At 44.9% G+C, this 23,605-nt stretch overlaps 1 protein-coding gene across 1 annotated transcript in view; it reads right to left on the bottom strand.

The window, feature by feature from the left end:
- LOC124595214 (actin cytoskeleton-regulatory complex protein PAN1-like) overlaps positions 1–23,081 on the bottom strand; it is a 553,071-nt gene extending 529,990 nt beyond the window's left edge. Inside the window, exon 1 of the mRNA XM_047133859.1 lies at positions 22,573–23,081. Within this exon, the coding sequence (XP_046989815.1) occupies positions 22,573–23,081 (509 nt within the window). The remainder of the gene's footprint in view (positions 1–22,572) is intronic.
- Between the last annotated feature and the right edge of the window lie 524 nt (positions 23,082–23,605).

Genomic DNA, 23,605 nt, shown 5'->3' with positions numbered 1-23,605 from the left:
TAGTCACCGCCAGACAATGCTCTCTCTCTCTCTCTCTCTCTCTAAGCAGCACGGGCCGGCCCCAGCCACGCGCCGTTTCCTGGTCAAACGGAGACTCTCAGCTGCTTAGGCCAGTATTACATCGTCATATTTCTTTTTGAAAGTTGACACGTCAAATATTTTTGTCAAAGAAATTTGACAGTGGAAGAGGCAACTCTGTCAAATTATTCTTCGTCTTCCACGTATATAAGTGTTGAAATTCGCATTTCCACAAAGCACTTTCACTGCACTCAGCACATTTACACTTCAGTGTTGGGAATTATCACTGTCCTCTCGTAATTTTGCGTGTTCTGTTTTTCTGTTGTGGGATGCGTTCGTGTTTTGTCTTGATAGTGGTGGAGGGGTCTGCTATCGCTCTGCTGAGAGTTTATATTTTCCGATTAGGAAAGAGAGAGAGAGAGAGAGAGAGAGAGAGAGAGAGAGAGAGAGATGTGTTTCCTGTGAAGCACTCCCGCCCCAGCTCCTTTCTGTAAAACACCACCCTGCCACTATACGAAAGGACATGAAAGTAGATTCAGCAACAAGAAACATCTCCTACATTGCAAGAAAACTCCAAATTCAAAAAGCAATAATAGAGAAGAAACACATAATAAATACCAAGGCAAACATTAGCTACCAGACGCTAAACTAATGAAACAATGTTGAAAAAGAACGACCACCACAGAGACAACAAAATAATATCACAAACTAGGCAATATCTCCACCCTGGATCATCCACCACTATACCATACTAAAGCAACAACTTACACACACTGTACCATATCTCTCTCTCTCTCTCTCTCTCTCTCTCTAGTCGGAAAATATAAGCACTCTTAGAGCGACAGCTGACGCCTCCACTACTATCAAGAATAACAAAACAGGAATGTATGCAACAACACCAAAACTAAACACGCAAAATGACGAGAGTACAGTGATATTCCCCAACACAGAAGTGTAAATGTGTTACGTGCAGTGAAAGTGCCGTGTGCAAATGCAAATACTCAACACATACACATGGAAGACCAAGACGAATGGAATAAATACAGAAAAACCGTGAGTAACGAAAAGAATAAAAACTATAGTACAAACTAAAGCATCGAAACAAACAAAATTGTAAGGGAAAAAATGAACATTATTACAGAGGCCACTGAGGATGCTTCAAAATAAAGCCAAAGGCGTCTGGTCTTAATAAGACTTATTACAGTTGCTGGAGACGGCAATTAATCTATGCAATTTGTGTATGTGCAACTGCGGAAAAGATAGTCCGAGAAACAAAGACAGCAGGATGTGTTATTATCATCTGAAACGGTTGACTCTTCATGTCAAGCACCAGCAAGTCCTCTTGCTTCAGAAACGAAGTAGGCACACGGATTGCGGCACACATTCCGTTAAGTGGAACACAGAAAAACATCTCAAGAGTTCCGTATTCTCCAGAGTGCGCCCCAGGACACTTTCGGCCGACCAACACGACAATTGTCAAGAAGAAAACTGGCAGCCGAAGCTCCGGCACAATGGAGTTGACAGCCAGGTGGCACATACCGACTGAACGCGGTCTAGGGCTTAGTAACAACAGGTAAAATGGACCCGTCCCAAAGGCTGGCTACCGCTAACATTTTCATGGGCCATTCAGCACCCTGTGTACTCAGAAATACCCTTGGTTGCAAAAGCTATCTAGCCAATGTACCGCGATCCCCTTAGAGAAGTATCCAACACCTGCAAAGTTCTGTCGAGGACCGAACTGCACTCCCTTTTGGTACGAGAAAATTCAGTAGTTTTTTATCAGATGGCGACGTACTTAGGTTAGACGCGGGAGGTGACGAAGAAAAGTGGCTGACGGCCATTACTGAAAAAATATTTGCTAGCTGCGAGTAGGACTCGGGCTCTGAGGGTTTCGCACAAACTTAATTACACAGTGTATGCAACCAGTTCATTCAACCCAGGAATCGAGAATCTCTACGATTCTTGCCTGTTATCGGCAGTAGTACTGGCAAGATATCGGTCCCTGGAATTCAAGAATTTCGAGAACGTTATCCGACTTCGAGCTTAAAATTAAAACAAACGACAAAATATTTTATCATGTTTTCTTACAAATTAACATTCTCCGGATTTTTCCCCCCTTTATTTTTGCTTTTGAAATCCCGCTTCTTGCCGAATTTCAAAATTCCAGGTGAAGTTAAGTAACCTATAGGTTTAGATGAGTGAGTTTGCAAGTATCAAAATACTTTGTTGTGGTCTTCAGTCCGAAGACTGGTTTTATGCACCTTTCCATGCTACTCCATCCTGTGCAAGCGTCGCCATCTCCGAATAACTATAGCGACCTACATCCTCCTGTATTTGCTTACTGCATTCATCTCTTGCTCACTCTCTGCGATTTTTACCCCCTTACACTTCCCTCCAGCACTAAATTTGTGATCCCTTGACGCCTCAGAATGTGTCGTTATCAATCTGACCCCTTCTTCCAGTCAGCTTGTGCCACAAATTTTCTTTCCTCCCCAATTCTATTCTGTACCTCCTCAGTACTTACGTGACCTACCCATCTAATCTTAAGCATTTTTCTGTAGCATTACATTTCAAAAACCCCATACCTCTTCTTGTTTAGACTGTTTGTCGTCCAGGTTTCTCAGAGGTTGCAGAGCGTTTCTGAGGGAACATTAGGCATCGACTAGCAAGAACAGGGGAATGGAGTATTGTAGGAGACGAATGTATAGCTTTGAGAGATGAAATAGTGAAGGCAGCAGATGATCAAACGGGCAAAAAGACAACTCCGAGTAGAAATCCTTAGAATGAAAATAAGTAACATAAATAGCAGCACCTTTTGACTGCATTGACTTAGAATTAGAAGCTTACATTTATTACACCGTCAGTCAGTCAATCAGTTGGACAACTTAACAAACAATATTTTTTGTGTTATACAACTACAAATTAACACTTTTCGGATTTTTCCCCGTTTACTTGTACTGCAAAATCTTACTTATTGCCAAATTTCATGATTACAGGCCTACGGAAAGTACCCTACAAATTTTGCCGAATGAGTTCGCGAATATCAAACTATGTGACATAAATGGCTGTATGTTTTGAATGCATTCACTTGGGAGCTACACTTTTTATGCACCGAGAAGGGGCTGTGACAAACTTTATAAGTGTTCACGTTCCGGCGGAAAAGGTTTTTTAACCGTCTAACACACAGACAGTGAGCCTGCAAGAGTTCCGTTTTTAAATGCTGAGGTACGGTACCGCAAAACGAGGGGGATGGGGGGGGGGGGGGGGGCTACTGTAGAAGCTCAGTAACTGATATGACTTGTTTCTTAGTTTATTTGAAATGTGACGCACAACGGAACATCACGGTTCCTTCGTCTTCATAACGCCCGTCTCCCATTCCTTCTGTTTCAGGTTACGCACGATGCCATCTAGTTGCTGGCGACGATTATACAGTAGGCTGGTCGGTTGTTACAGCGTGGCAGTGTACCCTATGCCGCAGAGTTGAGAGGAGTGACGTAGGGGAACACTTCTTTTATCTGCAAACTCCGCTGCCACGGAAGTTCTTCCGTTGCGATTTACCCACCGCTGGTGCATATGTTCTGATACAACTGTATATACAAAAGTTACTGCATTCCCTTGACCTTTCTGCAAATGATAAAAGCAACCCAATACGATACGTGCCAGATCAAGTTTCTAAATAATTTTATAAGACCATCACTGTCCGGATGAATAAACAAGCGGCAACATTCACGAAATAGTCTGCCCTATTCATCCATCAGTAACTGCAAAAATTTCCCCCAGTGCTCTGAATACGTCTAAATAGTTTCATATTGTAAACGAGTGCCTAGTTTCTTTACAGCAATGGCGGAGCAGACTACTGTCACATCGCAACGAAAATGAAGCCGACATCCGAAAGCAGAGTCATAAATGAATTACAACACTTAGCACTGAAAACACTTATCACGAACACCAGTGAACAGCCATTCGACATTTTGCCGATGCTAATTATTTTAAAATGTGTTATGATTTCTGTGTTATTAGTTGTAATTTAAAACTGAAGTAATCACTGAAGAAAACATGTCTTTCTCGTTTTTAAAAAAAATATTAACCAACAAAATACACAAGGTATCCATCAAACAACCAGGATTCTCAAAGCGTGCCGTCAGAGGAAAAGTTTGGGAATCCATGTTCTACAGGTACAACACGGCAGGTTCAAACTGATGGGGAATGTAGTAGTTCTGTAGAGATGAAGACGTTTGCACGTGATAGACTACTGTGGAAAGCTGCACCAAACCAGTCTTCGGGCGGAAGTCCAGCAACACAAGGTATGTGAAAATACATTTTTGTGGACACTATGCAAGGAGACAGGAGAAGCAATGAACACGGACGCGATCGAAAATAACGAACACTTCCGTTCGGCTGACGCGACTTACGGAACAACAGGCAATCTAAAGCTGGATTTTCAGGCAGGTATTGAACCCCAGCTTCTCATGAGCATAGAGTGCAATGTCTTAGGCGCTGTACCACTTCGATCAATCATACGGATCATGCTCCGGCCTCGCAGGCCGCGAAGCAAATCCATGAACGAAAACTTCTACAGCTTAAGTAAATAAATGCCACATACATATCACAAAAGCATAGGATACAATAGGGATTCTACGTCGTTAATACCGTCACAATGTCCATTACAGCCCGTTGTTTGCTCGGTAGCATCTGACATTTAACATGCAAAGTAATATATATGATTAATCTATCCGATCTTCTTCCTCGTTTGCTTTTGATTTCAAATGAATTTCTTCGTACATATGCTCAGCTAGTCAGAGATCTTGCAAGCGCATCATGACCAACTAATTAGCGACATGAAGCCACGTGAAAACACGTTGCGTCGCCGGTTATTCTTGTCGGCCATTGTTCCTAAACCACAAGGTCATTCTTCAGTTTTCGGTCTGACAGAAGCGAAACAAGGCAGCGGAAGTCTATTTCGTACGTCCTCTCATTCTTTAGAGAACCCCCCCCCCCCCTAACCCCCTCCTCGTCCCCGATAATGACTCACTTCAACTTACAGGAAGATGAGGCCAATGACATTTCCTCCTAAGGTAGCGAGCGACTCGAGTAAAACTACTACACAAGCTGCTTCGTCGCACAAACCACAGTTATTCGTGATGGGTGTGACATTTCGAGTCCATATCTTGACGACGATTTTGCGCAAAACACCAGACGCGAACATCCATTTTTCATCGATTCACCCTTAAACGAGATGTTATACCGCCATTAAAATTAAGAGCCGCGAAAGGTGTCCTAATGAGTTCTTTGTAACGTGAGAAAATGACGTGTAAACACCATGCACCGATCAAACATTTCTAAATCTCCCAACGGCAGGTATGATATTCATTCAAAGTTACTACCTAGACATGGTTCGTCCCTTTACATAACATATACCGTCGATTAAAGATGACATTAACTCTGAGCTTAGTTTAATCACCACTGCTCTTTACTATACGGCAGCGTTACGTGTGGTACGCCCTTGCTTTTCTCTGGCGTCTGAAGTGACATAGCCCCCCAGTTTTGGCGGGACACACAGGTTAACGTGCACTCCAGTCGGCGGTACAATCTTACATTAACAAAAACTGACATACAAACAGTAAACTGATTTAGCTGAATGAATATTCCTGTCCTTAAGCCATAATAATCTCTAATACCATGTGCGCCCATGAAACATTATTAAAACATATGACACTAATTAGATTAACTGGCTTCTGTCTCGGGTTCTTTGGCCGACGTTCACCTAATGATTTTTCTGACGTTTCGCCAGCACGAGTGGTTGGCATTGTCAAAGCTTCACCCTCCATTGCCGGTGGTGAACTGGAGCCGAGCTCGCGGGCGCAGACTATATGTACCTGGCGCGCCAACGTCCGAGGGCTTCTCCGCGGTCATTTCCGGTGCGGTTCTCCTCTTGCTACCTGCGACGGTCGTTCGCTGGAGTACGGGAAGCCAGGATCCGTTTACCTTAAGGCTTTCCTCTTTCTTGTTCAAACTATTCGCGTGTTTTTGTATTTCCACAGCTTCTCTGAACAAGCGCGTGTAATAGTGCTTCTCTGGAGCCATGGTGAAGAACAGCTCGGTGACTTCCTAAGACACTTGAACAGCCTCCATGCCAACATAACATTTACCATGGAAGTAGAAAAGGACAAGAAACTGCCATTTCTAGATGTGTTGGTCACAAGGGACGGCGAAAACCTGGGACACAGTGTGTATCGAAAACCGACACACACGGACCGATACCTGCACAAACTGTCAAACCACCACCCGAGCCAGAAAAGAGGCATGATTAGTACGCTCGTAACGAGAGCAGGACGAATATGTGAGCCGCAACACCTCAAACGAGAAATGCAACACCTGGAAACTGTCCTGAGGAGCAATGGGTACTCCACAAATTATATTAGAAGTGTAACAGAGCCAAACACTCGGCGAAGTAAGGAACCAGAAAAAGAAATGTCGGGTACGGCCTTTCTGCCCTACATTCCCAGAGTGACGGACAGAATCGGCCGTATATTGCGCAAACATGGCGTAAAGACGATTTTCAAACCGACAAGAAAGATCAAAGAGTGTCTTAGATCGGCGAAGGAGAAAAGAGACCCACTTTCAATGTCGGGAATATACCGTATACCATGCACATGCGGAAAAGTGTACGTCGGAATGACTGGACGATCCATTAACACCAGGATCAAAGAGCATAAACGACATTGCAGGTTGGGGCAGGTGGAGAAATCGGCCGTGGCAGAGCACGCACTGAATGAGACCGACCACGTAATAAAATTCGCCAACACGGAAGTTTTTGGCTGTAGAGAAGCACTATCACACGCGCTTGTTCAGAGAAGCTGTGGAAATACAAAAACACGCGAATAGTTTGAACAAGAAAGAGGAAAGGCTTAAGGTACACGGATCCTGGCTTCCCGTACTGCAGCGAACGACCGTCGCAGGTAGCAAGAGGAGAACCGCACCGGAAATGACCGCGGAGAAGCCCTCGGACGTTGGCGCGCCAGGTACATACAGTCTGCGGCCGCGAGCTCGGCTCCAGTTCACCACCGGCAATGGAGAGAAGCTTTGACAATGCCAGCCACTCGTGCTGGCGAAACGTCAGAAAAATCGTTAGATGAACGTCGGCCGAAGAACCCGAGACAGAAGCCAGCAGGCAGTTTGTCAACAAGTGGCCACGATAGCCTCAACAATTTTGTACTAATTAGATTGACACACTCACCACTGTATTATTTGGCGCGCGGGATTAGCCGAGCGGTCTCGGGCGCAGCAGTCATGGACTGTGTGGCTGCTCCCGGCGGAGGTTCGAGTCCTCCCTCGGGCATGGGTGTGTGTGTTTGTCCTTAGGATAAATTAGGTTACGTAGTGTGTAAGCCTAGGGACTTATGACCTTAGCAGTTAAGTCCCATAAGATTTCATACACATCTTAATATTTTTTGATGACTTCTAAATTTGCCAAGCAGACAAAAAATAAAACGTGCACGCGCACGTGTGAAGATGCGATGGGTGATCGTATGACGACTGACAAACACCAACTTAAGAAGTTCTGATTATGTCAAGACTTAACTTTCAGCTGCCGACATCGGATTCTCACCCGCGCGAGGTTAAGTAATACTCGAATCACGCTTCTCCAAACTGCTTCTCGCAATTATGAAATAACAAACGTTTATTAACGAAAGTACGATAACGTGGGGTATCAAATGATATCTGTAGCTGTACTGTGGATTTCTTGGTAGAGAAGACGGAGTAGTTCTCTTGTATAGAGTCGAACACAAATTTAGAGTACCTTTAGGATGGGTCGCAGGAAAGTGTGCTCGGACCCCAGCTGTACACATATGTATTAAAAGTAACCTCAGTGTTTTGCGGATGATGCAGTTATCTGTAATTAAGTACTGTCTGGAGAAAGCTGCACAAAGATTCAATAAGATATTGATAAAATTTGAAATTAATGCAAAGATTGGCAAGTGGCTTTAAATTGTCAGAAATTTAGAATTATGCTCTTTGGACAAAAAAAAAAGTATCAATGAGTCGAAATAGCAGTGTCAATCACACAAATAACTGGCTGTAAAAATACATACGGATACCAAATGGATTGATCAGCAATGATCTGGCGTAGGTAAAGTGGGTGTCAGACTCCGCCCCATTAGTGGGATACTGGGAAAATGCAGTCAGCCTACAATGGAGACTGCTTACACATCAATAGTGCGGTCCATCGCAAACATGGCTCCCATGTATGAGACCCATACCAAATAGGACTAACAGGGAATGTATACTACTAATTGTAAGTATATAAGTACAAGATATTGTTTAATGTTGTTACCAAAATTCTAGTGAAGTTCTTGACCGATTTATTTCAAATTTTTACACCATACCGTAAAAAAAACATTCAGACGGACATAGCCTATTTAGTTTTTAAGACAACAGAGTACAGGTCTTGTATTAAAATCGACAGCGAAAAAGAAAATGCTGTGCTGTGAAAATGTGACGTTTCCATTTTGTATCTCGCAATCAGTTTTACAACTATGAGAACAAGGCATTTGAACCATTAGAGAAATTGTTTCTCTTATATGTACTCTTTCTCCTCGTATATAATTTTAAACAAAAATTGTATACGCAACAATGTGCTGTTTTGATTTCTTCTTCGCACTTGGTTTTAACAGAAAACAGGAAAATTTTAATTATGCCTTATCGGTTTATGGTTAGAATCTGAAATGTCCAAAAATCTGTAATCCTACCAGTTCGCAGATAAAATCTAAGCGGAATACTATCACTGATGCTACTATCCACGCAGATCCAGCCGCTGTAGAGGTCTCTCTCATATGCCGTGTATCTACGATTCCAATCAATTTACCCGTTCATTTTAAGCTGCTTCATTTCCCAATCAATGTTTCGTTTGCAGTACCAACAAATAAGAGCATGTCGGTGAAGCGGGATGGGAGGAAATTGACATGGAGGAGCGAAGGAGAAGATGGAGAGAGGGAGAGGGAGAGGGGGAGAGAGAGAGAGAGAGAGAGAGAGAGAGAGAGAGAGAGAGAGAGAGAGAGAGAGAGGGGGGGGGGGCGGGGAGGAGGAGGAGACTAACAGAGGGGAAGTGAGGGAGGAGGAAAAGATTACGACGTTCATCCACGCACTGACGGGATCGCTATTAATGAATGTATATAAAGAAGGCAACACAAAAGACGACTGGAGCGAGACAAAGACATGCTCAAAATTCAGAGATGGCAGAACTTGACGCCAGCTATTCCGCGAAAGCCTGCTTAGAAAGTTTCAAGAGCCAGTCTCAAATGCGGAATCTAGGAATATACTACAGCCTGGTATGTATGGCTCCGGTAGGACCGGGAAGACAAGATTAGACTAACAGCTCAGTGCACAGAGCCACGGCCAGAAGCCTTAATTAGTGGTACAATGGGAAGTACCCTCTGCTATGCACTGTGTTTGCCGAGTATGGATGTAGATGTAGAGAAAAGCTCTACTGGTTATGGGAGAGTGAGAAACTATGCTCGTTCCATATTATGTCGTACGACGCTGGCACAGATTCGGAATGTGCTCCTCCGTGTACGATTAAGGAAAAAAGAAAGATAATATAAAACATTGCCAACCCAGTGTGAGAGGCAGATAGAGCGTCCCAGACTGTAATCCCAGGCTGCCGGGCCGGCCTTGACGAGACTGGCTCCGGTGACGCACGTTCACACAGTTCGCAGTCGCAGCTCGAGAGTCCGCGAGAACTGCCTTCCAGGAACTGGGAATGATACGAGTCTGCTCACACGTCTGGCATTCGCTTTCCTCCTCCCGCAACACATTTCTGATAATTTATTGATTTATTCAAACAGTCTCTTGGTTCCTGGTGAGTGTGTGTGTGTGTCACAGGAAATAGGGGATTATCTGCGTCAGAATTTTTAGGGCGTTTAATGGCGCACTACAGAATGACGTGGAGATTCGTCAGGCAAGGCCGCGTTTTTCCCTTTCCATCATTGACGCCTATTAGATGCAGATTCGCGTTGAATAGTATATTCGCAACCATTACTGAGGAACTAATCGTAGCACTGAAGCGCTTCTCTGTTTTGTAAAATACGAACAGGATTCTAAATAACCTAAGTTATTCTAGTAGCCTCTTCAAATAAATTATCAACACAGTAGAATTAGAATGAAATATAGTCGAAACAAGGCCCCGGGAGTAGACAACATTCCATTAGAAGTACTGATGGCCTTGGGAGAGCCAGTCCTGACAAAATTCTACCATCTGGTGAGCAAGATGTATGAGACAGGCGAAATACCCTCAGACTTCAAGAAGAATATAATTCCAACCCCAAAAAAGCAGGTGTTGACAGATGTGAAAATTACCGAACAATCAGTTTAATAAGTCACAGCTGCGAAATACTAACGCGAATTATTTACAGACGAATGGAAAAACTGGTAGAAGCCGACCTCGGGGAAGATCAGTTTGGATTCCGTAGAAATGTTGGAACACATGAGGCAATACTGACCTTACGACTTATCTTAGAAGAAACATTAAGGAAAGGCAAACCTACATTTCTAGTATTTGGAGACTTAGAGAAAGCTTTTGACAATGTTGACTGGAATACTCTCTTTCAAAGTCTAAAGGTGGCAGAGGTAAAATACAGGGAGCGAAAGGCTATTTACAATTTGTACAGAAACCAGATGGCAGTTATAAGAGTCGAGGGACATGAACGGGAAGCAGTGGTTGGGAAGGGAGTGAGAAAGGGTTGTAGCCTCTCCCCGATGTTATTCAATCTGTATATTGAGCAAGCAAGGAAACAAAAGAAAAATTCGGAGTAGGAATTAAAATCCATTGAGAATAAATAAAAACTTTGAGGTTCGCCGATGACATTGTAATTCTATCAGAGACACCAAAGGACTTGGAAGAGCAGTTTAACGGAATGGACAGCGTCTTGAAAGGAGGATATAAGATGAACATCAACAAAAGCAAAACGAGGATAATGGAATGTAGTCGAATTAAGTCGGGTGATGCTGAGGGAATTAGATTAGGAAATGAGACACTTAAAGTAGTATACGGGTTTTGCTATTTGGGTAGCAAAATAACTGATGATGGTCGAAGTAGAGAGGATATAAAATGTAGACTGGCAATGGCAAGGAAAGAGTTTCTGAAGAAGAAAAATTTCTTAACATCGAGTATAGATTTAAGTGTCAGAAAGTCGTTTCTGAAAGTATTTATATGGAGTGTAGCCATGTATGGAAGTGAAACATGCACGATAAATAGTTGAACAAGAAGAGAATAGAAGCTTTCGAAATGTGGTCCTACAGAAGAATGCTGAAGATTAGATGGGTAGATCACATAACTAATGATGAAGTATTGAACAGAATTGGGGAGGAGTATGTGGCACAACTTTCAAAAAGAAGGGACCAGTTAGTAGGACATGTTCTGAGGCATCAAGGTACCACAAATTTAGCATTGGAGGGCAGCGTGGAGGGTAAAAATCGTAGGAGGAGACCAAGAGATGAATACACTAAGCAGATTCAGAAGGATGTAGGTTACAGTAAGTACTGGGAGATGAAGCTTGCACAGGATAGAGTAGCATGGAGAGCTGCATCAAACCAGTCTCAGGACTGAAGACCACAACAGCAACATAGTTCCTTGGTAGGTGGTCCATGAAGCGCATTCTGTTTCCTCTTGTGCTATTTTAAAAATAAAACCTGTGCTGTGTCCTCCATACGAGGGGCAAGCTTACACGGAGGACGCCAAGCTGAAAGGCCATCCCCCAAAGAAGCGAACACAGGACGGACTATGTACGCTTCCACCTTACGTCACACCATAGTTCATAGGTGTGTATTCATCCGCCAAGCGTGGATATAAGCGGACGCACGGCTCTACTCAGCGCATGCTTTGTTTATTTGTTGTTATATCTTTGCAATTTTCAAGCTGCTAGGTTAGTCTGATTATCGCTGCCGTGCTGTTAATCATAGCGTCGTCAGGAAGCTAAATACCGACAAAGGCGCTGCATCAGGGAACTGCTGATGAGTCTTACACGAGTCATCTGCTCCTAAAGAATGAACTTTCGTGCCCAATCACCCTCTTCAGAGAAAGATCTACAGGTTGTTATTATTAAAATAAAACTATCAAACAAGAGCGTACGTTTCCCTTCGGAGTGACTAGTGATAACCCAAGGTTCCCACAGAAAATGGATCTCCAAGCGAATCACATGAGCTAATGTAGAATGCGTGGCGGATACTGAGAGGGGTTACATTTAGTCGTGCTTGGCCCAGTATTCTCTTACTTCACGCGAAAAATATTCATGAAGGCTTCTTTCACCTAATTGTTTGCTGGGAACTCTTTCAGGAGCATTCTACTTACGACCGAAAACGTAGAAATTTAAATGAAATGAGAAGTTATACTGTTTTCTCTTTAACACAGTACCTTTTTTTTTTTACTCTACGCCAAAGCTTACTACAGAAAAAATGATAGCTAACGCGAACTCTGAATTAGCAGTACGCAAAAAAACCAGGTAAAACTTTCACAAATACGCGTACGTGTCATCTGTCGCTCCTGAAGAACACCACAGCAGAAACAGAGGCGTTGAGGCGATCTGAACAATAACACCCGTAAAATTTAATTTTGTGCATTTTGAAACGTACAAATCCTGTCAGCCACTTGCCCAATTGCCTTCACCCCTTCATCCCAAGCTTCCTATGAAATTCAGGATTTTTTAATCTGAGAAGATGAACAAAATTATATCGAAGGAAAAAAACTAAATAATCGATCAGTGAAATGAAAGTGTTAATGTGAACACCATTCCTGATTAGAATTTCTCGTTTACATTGTGATGGTTCCTGATAAAACCTTAAGCTAGGTATTAATCACGCACTGAAATAAAAACGATTTAATTCATCTGTTCTTCCCATGTGTTAAATGTTTTTTTTTATCTTTTCCTACCTCTACAGTTTCTATCAAAGTAGAGAGTTTATACATTTACATCTCACACCGCAAGCCACCTAACGGAGCGTGGTGGAGGGTACATTTGGTACTACTAGCTGATTCCCCCCACCCCCCTTTTTCACGTGCGAACAGGTAAGCGTCTGTATTAGCTGTAATTTCTCGAATTTTCTCGTCGTGGTCATTTCGCGAGCTATATGTGGGGAGGAAGTAGTATGTTGTCCGACTCTTCGCGGAAAGTTTTCACTTTAGATTTCAACAGGAACTATCCGTGATGCACAACGCCTGCCTTGTAGTGTCTCTCACTAACGTTTCCTGAGCATCTCTTTAACGCTCTCGCACCAACTGAACGAACACCGTGGCGACACGCGCCGCTGTTCGTTGGGTCTTCTTTATTTTTTTTTCTAACAGTCCTACTTGGCAAGGATGCCACATTGATGAACAATATTCAAGAACAGATAGGAGAGGTGCCTTTTGAGCTGCAAACGTTAATAAGACGATAATATATCGTCGCTACGGTGTGTGGTTTCTGCATTTTACACCACACCCTGCGTTTAGACTAGATAAAATACGACGGAAGGTTTGTTTCAACTCGCTTCACTGCCAAGGCAGCGTTTGCCTGTATTATACTCTGCCTCTGGCGGAGACCGCCTTCAGGTCGGAGGCAGCTGAACGACGCACAAAAGCAGAACCGGGAAACCCGCAGCTACCTGCCTGCAGGAAGGGCTTGTACCGCCCCATCTAGCCGTGTGTGCCTGGCCCTCAAACTGCCTGCAGTACCATGAGAACGCAGGGCGAGTCTTTCCGTCATTCAGCTTCATAAAATCCTGCTGATTCAAGAAAAAAAAAAGTGTCAGAGACGTTATCACAGACACGCGTGCTCTCAGAAGTCCATCATCATCTGAGATATTACTAAGCGGTATGATGTTTTGGCCGGATTGGATTGACGGAGCACACCGAAAAAGAAGGGCAGCTCCTTTTGTGTATCGCAAAATAGGGGAGTGTGTGTGTCACGAATATGATAAGCAAGTTGCGGTGGATGTCATTCAAACAAAAGCGAAACCTTTTAATGAAATTTCAGTCACAAGCTTCTCCGCTTAATGCCAAAATATTTTGTTGCCTCCCACATACACAGGGAGTAATCGTAATAAAATAAAAGAATCCGAGCTCGCACGGGAAGATTTCTTCATCTATGCTAGTCGAGAGTGGAACAGTCGAAGAAGTCCGAATGTGGTTCTACAAATCCTGTGTCAAACAGAGTAATCGCGTACATGTAGATGGTGTAGAATTGGTATCCCTCCCGCTCTACTTGTACAGCGCAATGAAATGCTTTCACAAGGTGCATTCCCGCTGGGTGCTTGTGAAGTAGGCTACACTCCAGGCACCTGTTTAAAAACAACGCGAAGTTGAAGGCCAAATAACAGATTGCGCAGTCACCGGCACAAGGACAGCCCCATCTGCGGCGGGCGTTTCGCGGCCGATACGCGTGAGACAATAAAACGGGGACATGCGTGCTCTTAAGAGCAGTACGTGTTGGGCATACTGTGCGGAATTCTTTCACGCCTCGCGGGGTACACCGCTGGAAGCAAAACGTAGTGATCGGAGCGTGCGCCGACTCTTCAAAGCCAGGCGAATGGTACATTTACTGTCCACCAGAACAAAAGTCTTTAGTTCCGCCGCGAACGCATTTACGGCGCAGTTGGGTTCAGTACAAGGTCCGCTCTGTCTCTATCATCTTCAGGCGCTAGCCCTACTGGTGGTTTCTACAACAAATCCCCAGGCATTACTTGCACAGTGCGCCAGTCCTCTGCCTTTAACAATACCATTTCGGACAGAACGTTTTCTGCTTCTCCTCATCATCTCCCTTCCCCTACCTTACAGTACCAGTTACAGCAGTAAACTAATTTATATGCACGTATGCGCTGAGCCAGGACTCGCTCTATACGGAGCTGCAGTCCCACACACGTGCACACAATACAGTTCCTTCATTCAGTAAGCAGCAAAACGAAAAATGATGCGAAAGAAATAAAACACGGCATTCTCCCACGCTGATTATCCAACCAACGGTTCTTTTGATCCCAGTAATTTCGCGTCCCTCTTTCTCATATTCAAATTAAAAGGAGGTCATCCGTGCCAGACAATTTCGTCTTCACCCATGTCCCACTTGCCAGCTCTCGCCGAAGTTAGATGAAAATGTATGGCGCAAGTCTTTCAGTTGGTCGCCCCATCGGCGACTTGCGTATCCGAGCCAAAGGAACCCGGTGTTCCCTGGCGGTTATCTAGCAAAGTACTAACCGGGCCCGGCGTTGTTCAACTTCCGTGATTGAGCGAGATCCCGAGTATCTCTTTCTGCGAAGCATGCTCAGAAAGTAAGTGTACTGTGACCATAACGGGCTGTTGTTTTTTGACAGTTGGTAACAGCAGTGGAGGGGGATCCTCTGACCAGAGCAAACATCTCAGGAATACGGTAGCAGGTCAATTCACGTTACACCTACGGAAACTACTTTGCGAATCAAAACGGTTTATGGTGAAGGTGTAGTGAACAGAACGAGTGTGTGCAATTGATGTAGGGAATTTAGTGGAGAAAGAAGAAATATCCTTGGTGAACAGAAGAGTGGAAGAACTTCCTTTGCGACCGATGACGTGCAAAATAATCGCGGAAACTGTTCGTGTAGCCCGCCGATTAACAGTGGATTAAATTTCTACGTTGTTACCAAAACTCTACTGTAACAGACAGTCACAGAAACGTTGGGATACCTGAAACGGTGCGCGAGATGGGTCACAAAACAAGTGATAGAGCAGCTCAAGAAAAATCTGATCAATAGCGCTCGTGAGATTCTTGGCGACTTTAATTGGAAGGTGAGGATTTTCTGAGCTCTGTTGTGTCTGGAGTGAGAAGGGTGGCTCACTGCAAGCCTGACACAAAACGACAGTCGTCACAATGATGTCGCACCAATCCCCCACAACAATCACAATTTCGTACAAAAAAAATCATTGCCTCAGTGTGTTCGGGCCAAAAACAAATTTTTGGCCGAATTTCAGTCTCCGGGGGCGACCACCAATACACAAAGATATTGTGAGACCCTAAAAAACTCAAAAGAAGCATTCAAAACAAAAATATGAGGGTATGCTGACGAGAGGAATATGCTTTTTGTTGCACGATAACGCCCTTCTTCACACACCTTTAGCCAGCAAGACGCTCTTTGGCTCCACTGACTTGGTGCTCTCTGGTTATGATCTTTTCACCTTCCGGAAGACACACGAGCGGAATTAAATTTTCAACAGGAGAGAAGATGCAGAAAGACATTCTGAAGTGGGGGAAGGAACTCGCTAGAGTGTTCACCGACGACGACATAAAGAAGCCTCTGCCACCGCCAATTACATGCACTGGATGCGCTGGTGAGTTTGTGGAAAAGTAGTCAACAAGTGTATCAACAATATCTTCTAATTGTTTTCGAATACACTCTCTAAAAACAAATATCTACTACCTTAACCTTCTGAACATGCCTCGTATGTGTTTTTTGTCGTTTTTCCTTAGCTGTTCTGTGTCGGTTTCACAAGACGTCCCTCTAATTCCAAGAACAACTCAGATTCCTTTTTACAGAGAGTGGACAGTCACCTGGGCGAATACGCTCATCTACCAAGCCGGCATGTATTCAACCAAGCCGCGCCTTTTAATGTGTGGTACGATACCTAATGAAATACCAACCACTTTTGTTCGGTCACGAAATGAATTTTCAATGTGCACCACAGGTTTTGCACACTGAACATTTGTTCTGTGACCGAACGAAAGTGGTTTACAATACAGGGAAACGTTTTTGACTATGTCAATACAACCATCCTTGAGAATGTATTTCATTGCCAGAAAACTGCTAATACAGAAAGCCGGCCGAAGTGGCCGCGCGGTTCTGGCGCTGCAGTCTGGAATCGCGAGACCGCTACGGTCGCAGGTTCGAATCCTGCCTCGGGCATGGATGTGTGTGATGTCCTTAGGTTAGTTAGGTTTAACTAGTTCTAAGTTCTAGGGGACTAATGACCTCAGCAGTTGAGTCCCATAGTGCTCAGAGCCATTTGAACCATTTTTTGCTAATACAGAAGGACATTTCACAGCAGCTCCCAGGAAACCAATGTATAATCTATACCAATGAAAGCGTGAAAAAACCATCTGATGATGAATCGTAAAAAATTCGAAAGCGGTAACGGTACTTTTTGAATAATTTAACGCGAAACCAATTTGTGGTTCGTTACTGTACACCATCAACGATTTGTTTTATGTAACAACTACGATCTCCAACCATATCTATATATGACAATTGTAAAAAAAAGTTTGCCACATCCAGGAAAATGAGGACACTGTACTAGATGAGAAATTTTAGAGAAACGAGGAACTAGTTTCGAATGTTTGCTCATTCGTATGTGCACAATAGACGTGAACCCATCATTTTCGTAAGTAGTATAAAATAGAAATGCTGTTTCAAACTCTCTATGGTTTGTAATTTCTATTTTATACTACTTACGAGAATGTTTCCACTTTAAGGGCAAACGTTTGAAATGAGCAGGTAACGCGGTTTGTTGTATTAATTTAAAATATCTGCGTGGTAGAAATGATGCCGATCTTTAAATAATAATGGTGAGACTGTTAATCAACTAGTTCAGTGAGTTAGCGGATAAACGTTCAATATCCAAAGAAATAAGATCACAGTGCATAGCGCTCTCTATTCAAATAACTGATTATTTCTTGCAGGAGATACCTTTCCAACGGATACCTTTCTGGATTCGTGCACTTCTGACGTGGAAGCTCTGAGTAAGAATAGCAAGATGCAGATCGAGGTGTGACATTATCGAGAAAGCCTCCAGCAGCAATTGTTGCTTACTGCAGATAACAGATGGTATTTGGGGGATGGGGGGGGTGGTCCTGTGTTTCAAGAAACGGTACTAGGAAGACACCTCTCTCAAGGAACAGCAACCACTATATTTCCATTAAAATAACTTGAGTGGTAGGGGCCATCAGCCAGCCAATCTTAGTTCTTTCTCGGGCGCCACATACTCGCTGTATTGCCTTTTTGTGTATGTACGAGCAGTGCCTTGTGAAGCGTGGCTGGCTGCAAACTGGCAACACTGCCCCCACCCCCACCCCGTAATTGCAGTCTATCGTAATTCAATTTACGAAAGCAATGTTTAAATCGTGGGCCGGCCTTTCTGGATTCAAACGTCACATCTCACCCAGTCCGTTATACTGTTGCATATTGGCTGCCGTGTGGAATCATCGTGCGACCATGACAAGGTCAATGCTAACTCAAAATATTTCCGTTTCGGCATCGCACGATTTGGGCTAGCAACAATTCAAACTGCGCTCGCGCTGGTGATGTCAGCTGTCAGAAGGGGGCCTGCGACCATGCGTAGCATTTGTAGCAAAAACATAGCACGGAACATCGGCTGTCTGTTAATGTGGTGAGGGGACTAATGACCATAGATGTTGAGTCCCATAGTGCTCAGAGCCATTTTGTTAATGTGGTGAGCGCTAGAATGTTGCCAGTTCAGGGTATAGCGATGGCGCCATCTGAGATGCCCACAAGATGCCGCAACGCTGCGTGCGGGGGCCATAGTAACGCATGTGAAACACCACAAGAAACAGAAGGGTCCGTTATCGTCTGCTTTCCATTGCGCAAACTTTGCACTTGTAATTGTGCTATGTTCTGTTTTGGACTCTACTCAGCTCATAGCCATGTCCCCACGACAAAGTTCTTATTCGATGAGTCAAATGAATGTTTCAAGTTTTTACTTGAGTTTAGCAGGACCCGATTCCGCATCTCTGTTGAGTCCAATGGCATTTGCACCGGCTGTAACAGGCGCAGGTATGCTCTTTCTTCGTCTACAGCTGCCTGTTTGGCAGTTTTTATTATTTTGTGAGCATCAAGCTGTTTGAGAATGTCACAGATTCCTTTGCAACATGTGGTTGTAGCTACTATCGGCAATTGTCTTGTGCATGCTGACGAGCATTTTAATAGCGAGAATGATCTCCATACTAGCGGTTACGTTTCAATCGTCCTCACAATAAAAACCCCAAAATCTGTCCAACATGGTCTGTACATTACATACGAAAACACCTTTGTAAGAGTTTCTGAACGACGTGATCGTCGCCCTCAATTGTTAAAACTACTCCGCTTGTATGACATTGTTGACTGTTTGACAAAAAGGGAGAACTAATTAATGACTTAGTGCTTGCACTTGAGCCACAGACGATCATACCGATGATACTGTGTCAAGGGCAAGGAATTCTACCATTACTCCAGCCGAAATAGTCTGGCAGCCAAGTAAAATGAAAGTTACAGCCGCAGAGCCTACTCCGTTTATTTTCGTGTGTCTCCGCCACTATTGGCGAAACATTCTACGCATTATCAATCAACCCGAATATTAAAACAAGACAGAACTGCAGCGACAACAGTTACTGCTGTATTGTGGCAGCATACCGCTCTCCCGGCCGTTGTCAGTTTTCCACACCGTACTGCTGAATATTAGTAAAATGAAGACTTTCATTACTATCCGCACCGTGAAGAATTTGGAATCTCTTTGTGCCTTCCGGTAGGCCCACGAAATGTGCTTCCTTTTGCCCTCAAACTTTTTCAGACTAAATTAATCTTTTCACGTCATTAGAAACTCTAGGATAAGAAATCAGTTTGCATCAAATACTGGCGACTAATCATTTCCAATGTCCAGTTTCTCCAAACACCGTCACCTCTTCCCGTGCCAAGAGGAAGACTGTAAAATCAGTACCTCGCAGCTCTCTGAAACGGAATGAGTCATCAGCTATTGCACAGCTTCCTAGAACAAAGTGACCTATAAATCATTAGAGACCATTCTTCTTATACGCATCTTCCTTAGCAACTACGTCCACTGAACTATTGGGCGGCATTAAAAATAATGTCCAGAATATATGAGAGAGAGAGAACGACTGCTTGTATGCTTCTGCACGAAGGAAGTTTACTATCTTGTTTCTTGTGGATGGCCAAGAAGGGCGCTAATGGGAGCTCTCAGATTCAACTGGATCTTAAAATTGTCAAAGTACATTTTAGTGAGGTATGAGACGCCTTACCCTAACGTTTGGCGGTTCAATTTTTTTAAGCATTTCGTTGCCGTGTTGAGAGGTGACTACGCCTATGTCCATTTACATTGCCTTTCTTACATACTTTACGTCTATTGGCCACCATTAAAACAACCTCTACTAAACCCCGTTCTTCGCAGTTTTGTATAGACAACAAGTGTCCCAACAAGCATTTTTTTTCTTTACCCTCAGCTTCCCAACATCATACCAATGAATACACGCAGACTCGACGCGACACAGCCTGCGTGGTATTTTCACCATCTTGGGTAGGTAGCCTCAACGTAAACGAAAGATACAGATGACGGTAGTTATGATGAATTTTTAAGCAACCAAAGGCTTACAATTTTATGCTTCCTGAAGTACATAATTTTAAAAGATCTGATCGCTAATTCCTGAATACACGTAGTCTGCAAATGTGGTTCTCCACGGGGCAAACACTTGTGCGAAAATGCCTGTAGTAAGCGAAATGTCGTGGTACAAAGACGCACACAAAGATATTCTTTAGTTGAGTAACATATGGTGACGTCTGCTCTAGGCATAAGTGTTGTTACTACGCAACCAGAATGTCTCAAAACTGCTGCAACACTGCAGGCATTTAAATACAACCGGCAACAATGACTGACTGTCGCCAACAGTTCAACCCCAGAATTCAACTGCCTTCACTCTTCATCTTGTTGCTACATTGAAAAGTAAACTAGCTTTCTTTGATTTACAGCGAGTTTGTAATTAACTACTAACATAATTCAGTTGTGTCTGGAGGCCGATGTTCAAGTGACAACGGCGACAGTTACAGAAAGGCTGCACTACCACGAACAAATGAAAGTTGCCTTGTCTTTACACACCTTACCCCACTAAAGCATCTAATCATGTACCCAGTAGCCAAAACGATATTGCTAATGTCTGCCTTAAGCATTCGGTACAATTGTACATAGCTGAGGGAATTCGGCAATGCACTTAAACAATGGACTTCCTTCTGGCACTCACATGTTTGAATTAATAACATTTATAGCTGATAGTGTAAACCCGTAAACAAATATTGGCTGAATAAAATCCTGGCAGGATATTTCAAATTTGTAGTTTCTATGTGTACGGAAGAGTGTGTATACCGGCATCCGAATCAATTCTACTGGTACTGCACATCCGGAAATATGGAAACGACTGTTAAACAATTCCTTAAACCTGCATTCCTGTAACAAAACTATGTTAAGACTGTTACAGAGACACCGAATTATGATTAACGAGAGAGACGGGCAGGAATTTCGAACCGATATGATCTTTCGAGCTGTTTATGCTGTCTTCCACTTGCGTTACGAATTTTACTTTTTACACCACTGAATAACTGGGCGGGAATTTCTTTGAACTTACATAACTAGCAGCTTATATAATTGTGGAAGGTTCTTAACCTACATGATTATATCCATAAATGTGCGTTCAATCTTGACTGCACTACCATTTACAGGAAATATATGCGGACACATGCACATATGCGCATTTTGTTACACTTCAGGACACGTCTCGAGACCCAGTTGTTCCGTCTTCGGACGTTGCGGATTATTTGTATATACGATTATTTATCTTTCCGTACTTGGGCACTCGCATCTAGCAAATTCGGGACACTATAATTTTATTACAAGACGACATACTTCCACTAGATCAACTCAATCACCTGAGAGTAGGATTTACAATGCCCGAAACGTGTCGTGCAGTGGAATGAAACATGTACGAAATGCGAAGAAATTGAGTATTGCGCTTTTTTATCTTCGTCAGCGCTATTGCCTCATTGTTTTACTATTATTCTGTTTAAAGTTAGATATGTTGGAAATTCACTCTTACAGCCATCTCTAAAGTACCTATTTAAGGCTTTGGTATCTTAATTTTGCGCACTCACGCAATGTACATACATTACGCAGTGCCCACATTTGTTTTCCTCGTCATATATTTTAAACGAAATTGCACTTGGGGCCAGCGTACAATTATCCCCGTACTTCAATGTACAGACGGGAAGCAACCAGTAAAGACATTTAAAAACCATACGCATGCTGTAAGTGAAACTCGAACCCTTAACCTCTGCGCTGTTAAGGTGCATCGGTAGCACGAGACCACGCAGGTCGCCGCTTGATCGTTGGTGCATAGCCACATACTTAAGTAACACGCGAACAAAACTACGTATTGTACCAGCCATGCTGTTTTGGGCCACGTGTATTATTCTTGACGATAGTGGAACCGCCGCAACGCCCTGCTGAGAAAAGCGTTTGTTTATTTATATGGCACTGTTTAGCTCACGGTGGTCTAAGGAACCAGTGTGTTGCATCAACGCCAGCAGGGTTGCAACAGCGGAGGCTATATCGCAAATGCAAGGGCAACAACTACGTTATGCGAGCGTCGTCAGGCCCGTTCCAGCGGTCGAACCAATGAGGAGGAGCCGGCAGTTTCGCAACAGGCGATGCGCCGTCTCTTCAGCTAGGCGGCAGGGCTCGCTCACACGGGCAGTGCGCGCGCACGCTAGCACACAGTCGCACACACTTACTGTTGGTCTGTTGCGGCGTCGCCCCCGGCCTCGGGCTCGGCAGCTGCGTCATCGGCGGCGGACTGTGCGGCCGCCTCCAGGCGGCGGCGTCTCTCGCGCTCGGCGCGCGGCGTCGGCGTCAGCCCCAGAGCCAGCAGCACGTCGATACCGTCGCCGCCTCCGCCGGAGGAGCTGACGTCAGCGGCGAGGTCTTCCTCGGCGGCGGCGGAGGCGGCGTCGTCCGGCGCGTGCGGCACGGCGCGGTCGGGGACGGCGCCGCGGCGCAGGCGGGAGCGCGGCGGCAGGCCCAGCAGCTCGTGCTGCACGTCGCGCTCGTAGCTGCGCGCGGAGAAGTGCAGCGAGCAGACGCGCGCCGTGCTGGCGTTGAAGGTGCCGTCGCGGCCGCGGCCGCACGCAGCCACCCAGCGGCCGCGCGCCTCCGCCTCCGCGGGGAACCGGTGGTAGCGCACGCGCCGGCCGCGCGTCTTCCGGTGCGAGTTGCGGCACGTGGCCACTGCGCACTGCGGCATGGCTGCGCGCGCGCTGCTGCTGCTCGCTGAGCTACTGCGACACGCAGCGGCCGCCCTCGCGCCGGCAGCCGCCGCCATGCACTACTGCCCGGCTCGCGAACAGCGCTCTCCTCTGCTGCCCCCTGGCGGCCGGCGCCCTAACTGGCCCGCCTATGTGTGTGTGTGTGCGCGAGTCCCTTATCGCGAAACGTTCGCCGAACGCGATACCCTGTGACGTCACGCGCGCGGACTCCCCACGCTACGCGCCGCAGTCGCCGCGGGAACTGACTGAGCGGCTACGGCGGCGTGCAGTCCTACCCGCGCTGAGCACCGCGTGACGTCACGCACACGACCTGCCTCCTGGCGGCAGCTGCGCCAACTGGCGCCGCTCGTTGGCGGCTGTGCCGACGCACTGCTGAGCACCGCGTGACGTCACGCGACTCTGTTGCCCCCTGGCGGGTCTTCCAACAACCGGCGGGCGCGGTCACGTAGGCGTTCACGCAAGAATGAGTCACGCTAACGCCTACATAGCGTCGAGAAGGAAA

Source organism: Schistocerca americana, chromosome 1 (genome assembly GCF_021461395.2).
Source record: "Schistocerca americana isolate TAMUIC-IGC-003095 chromosome 1, iqSchAmer2.1, whole genome shotgun sequence".
Lineage (NCBI taxonomy): Eukaryota > Metazoa > Arthropoda > Insecta > Orthoptera > Acrididae > Schistocerca > Schistocerca americana.
The sequence above is the reverse complement of the archived record's forward strand: the minus strand, read 5'-3'. Positions and strand labels throughout refer to the sequence as shown.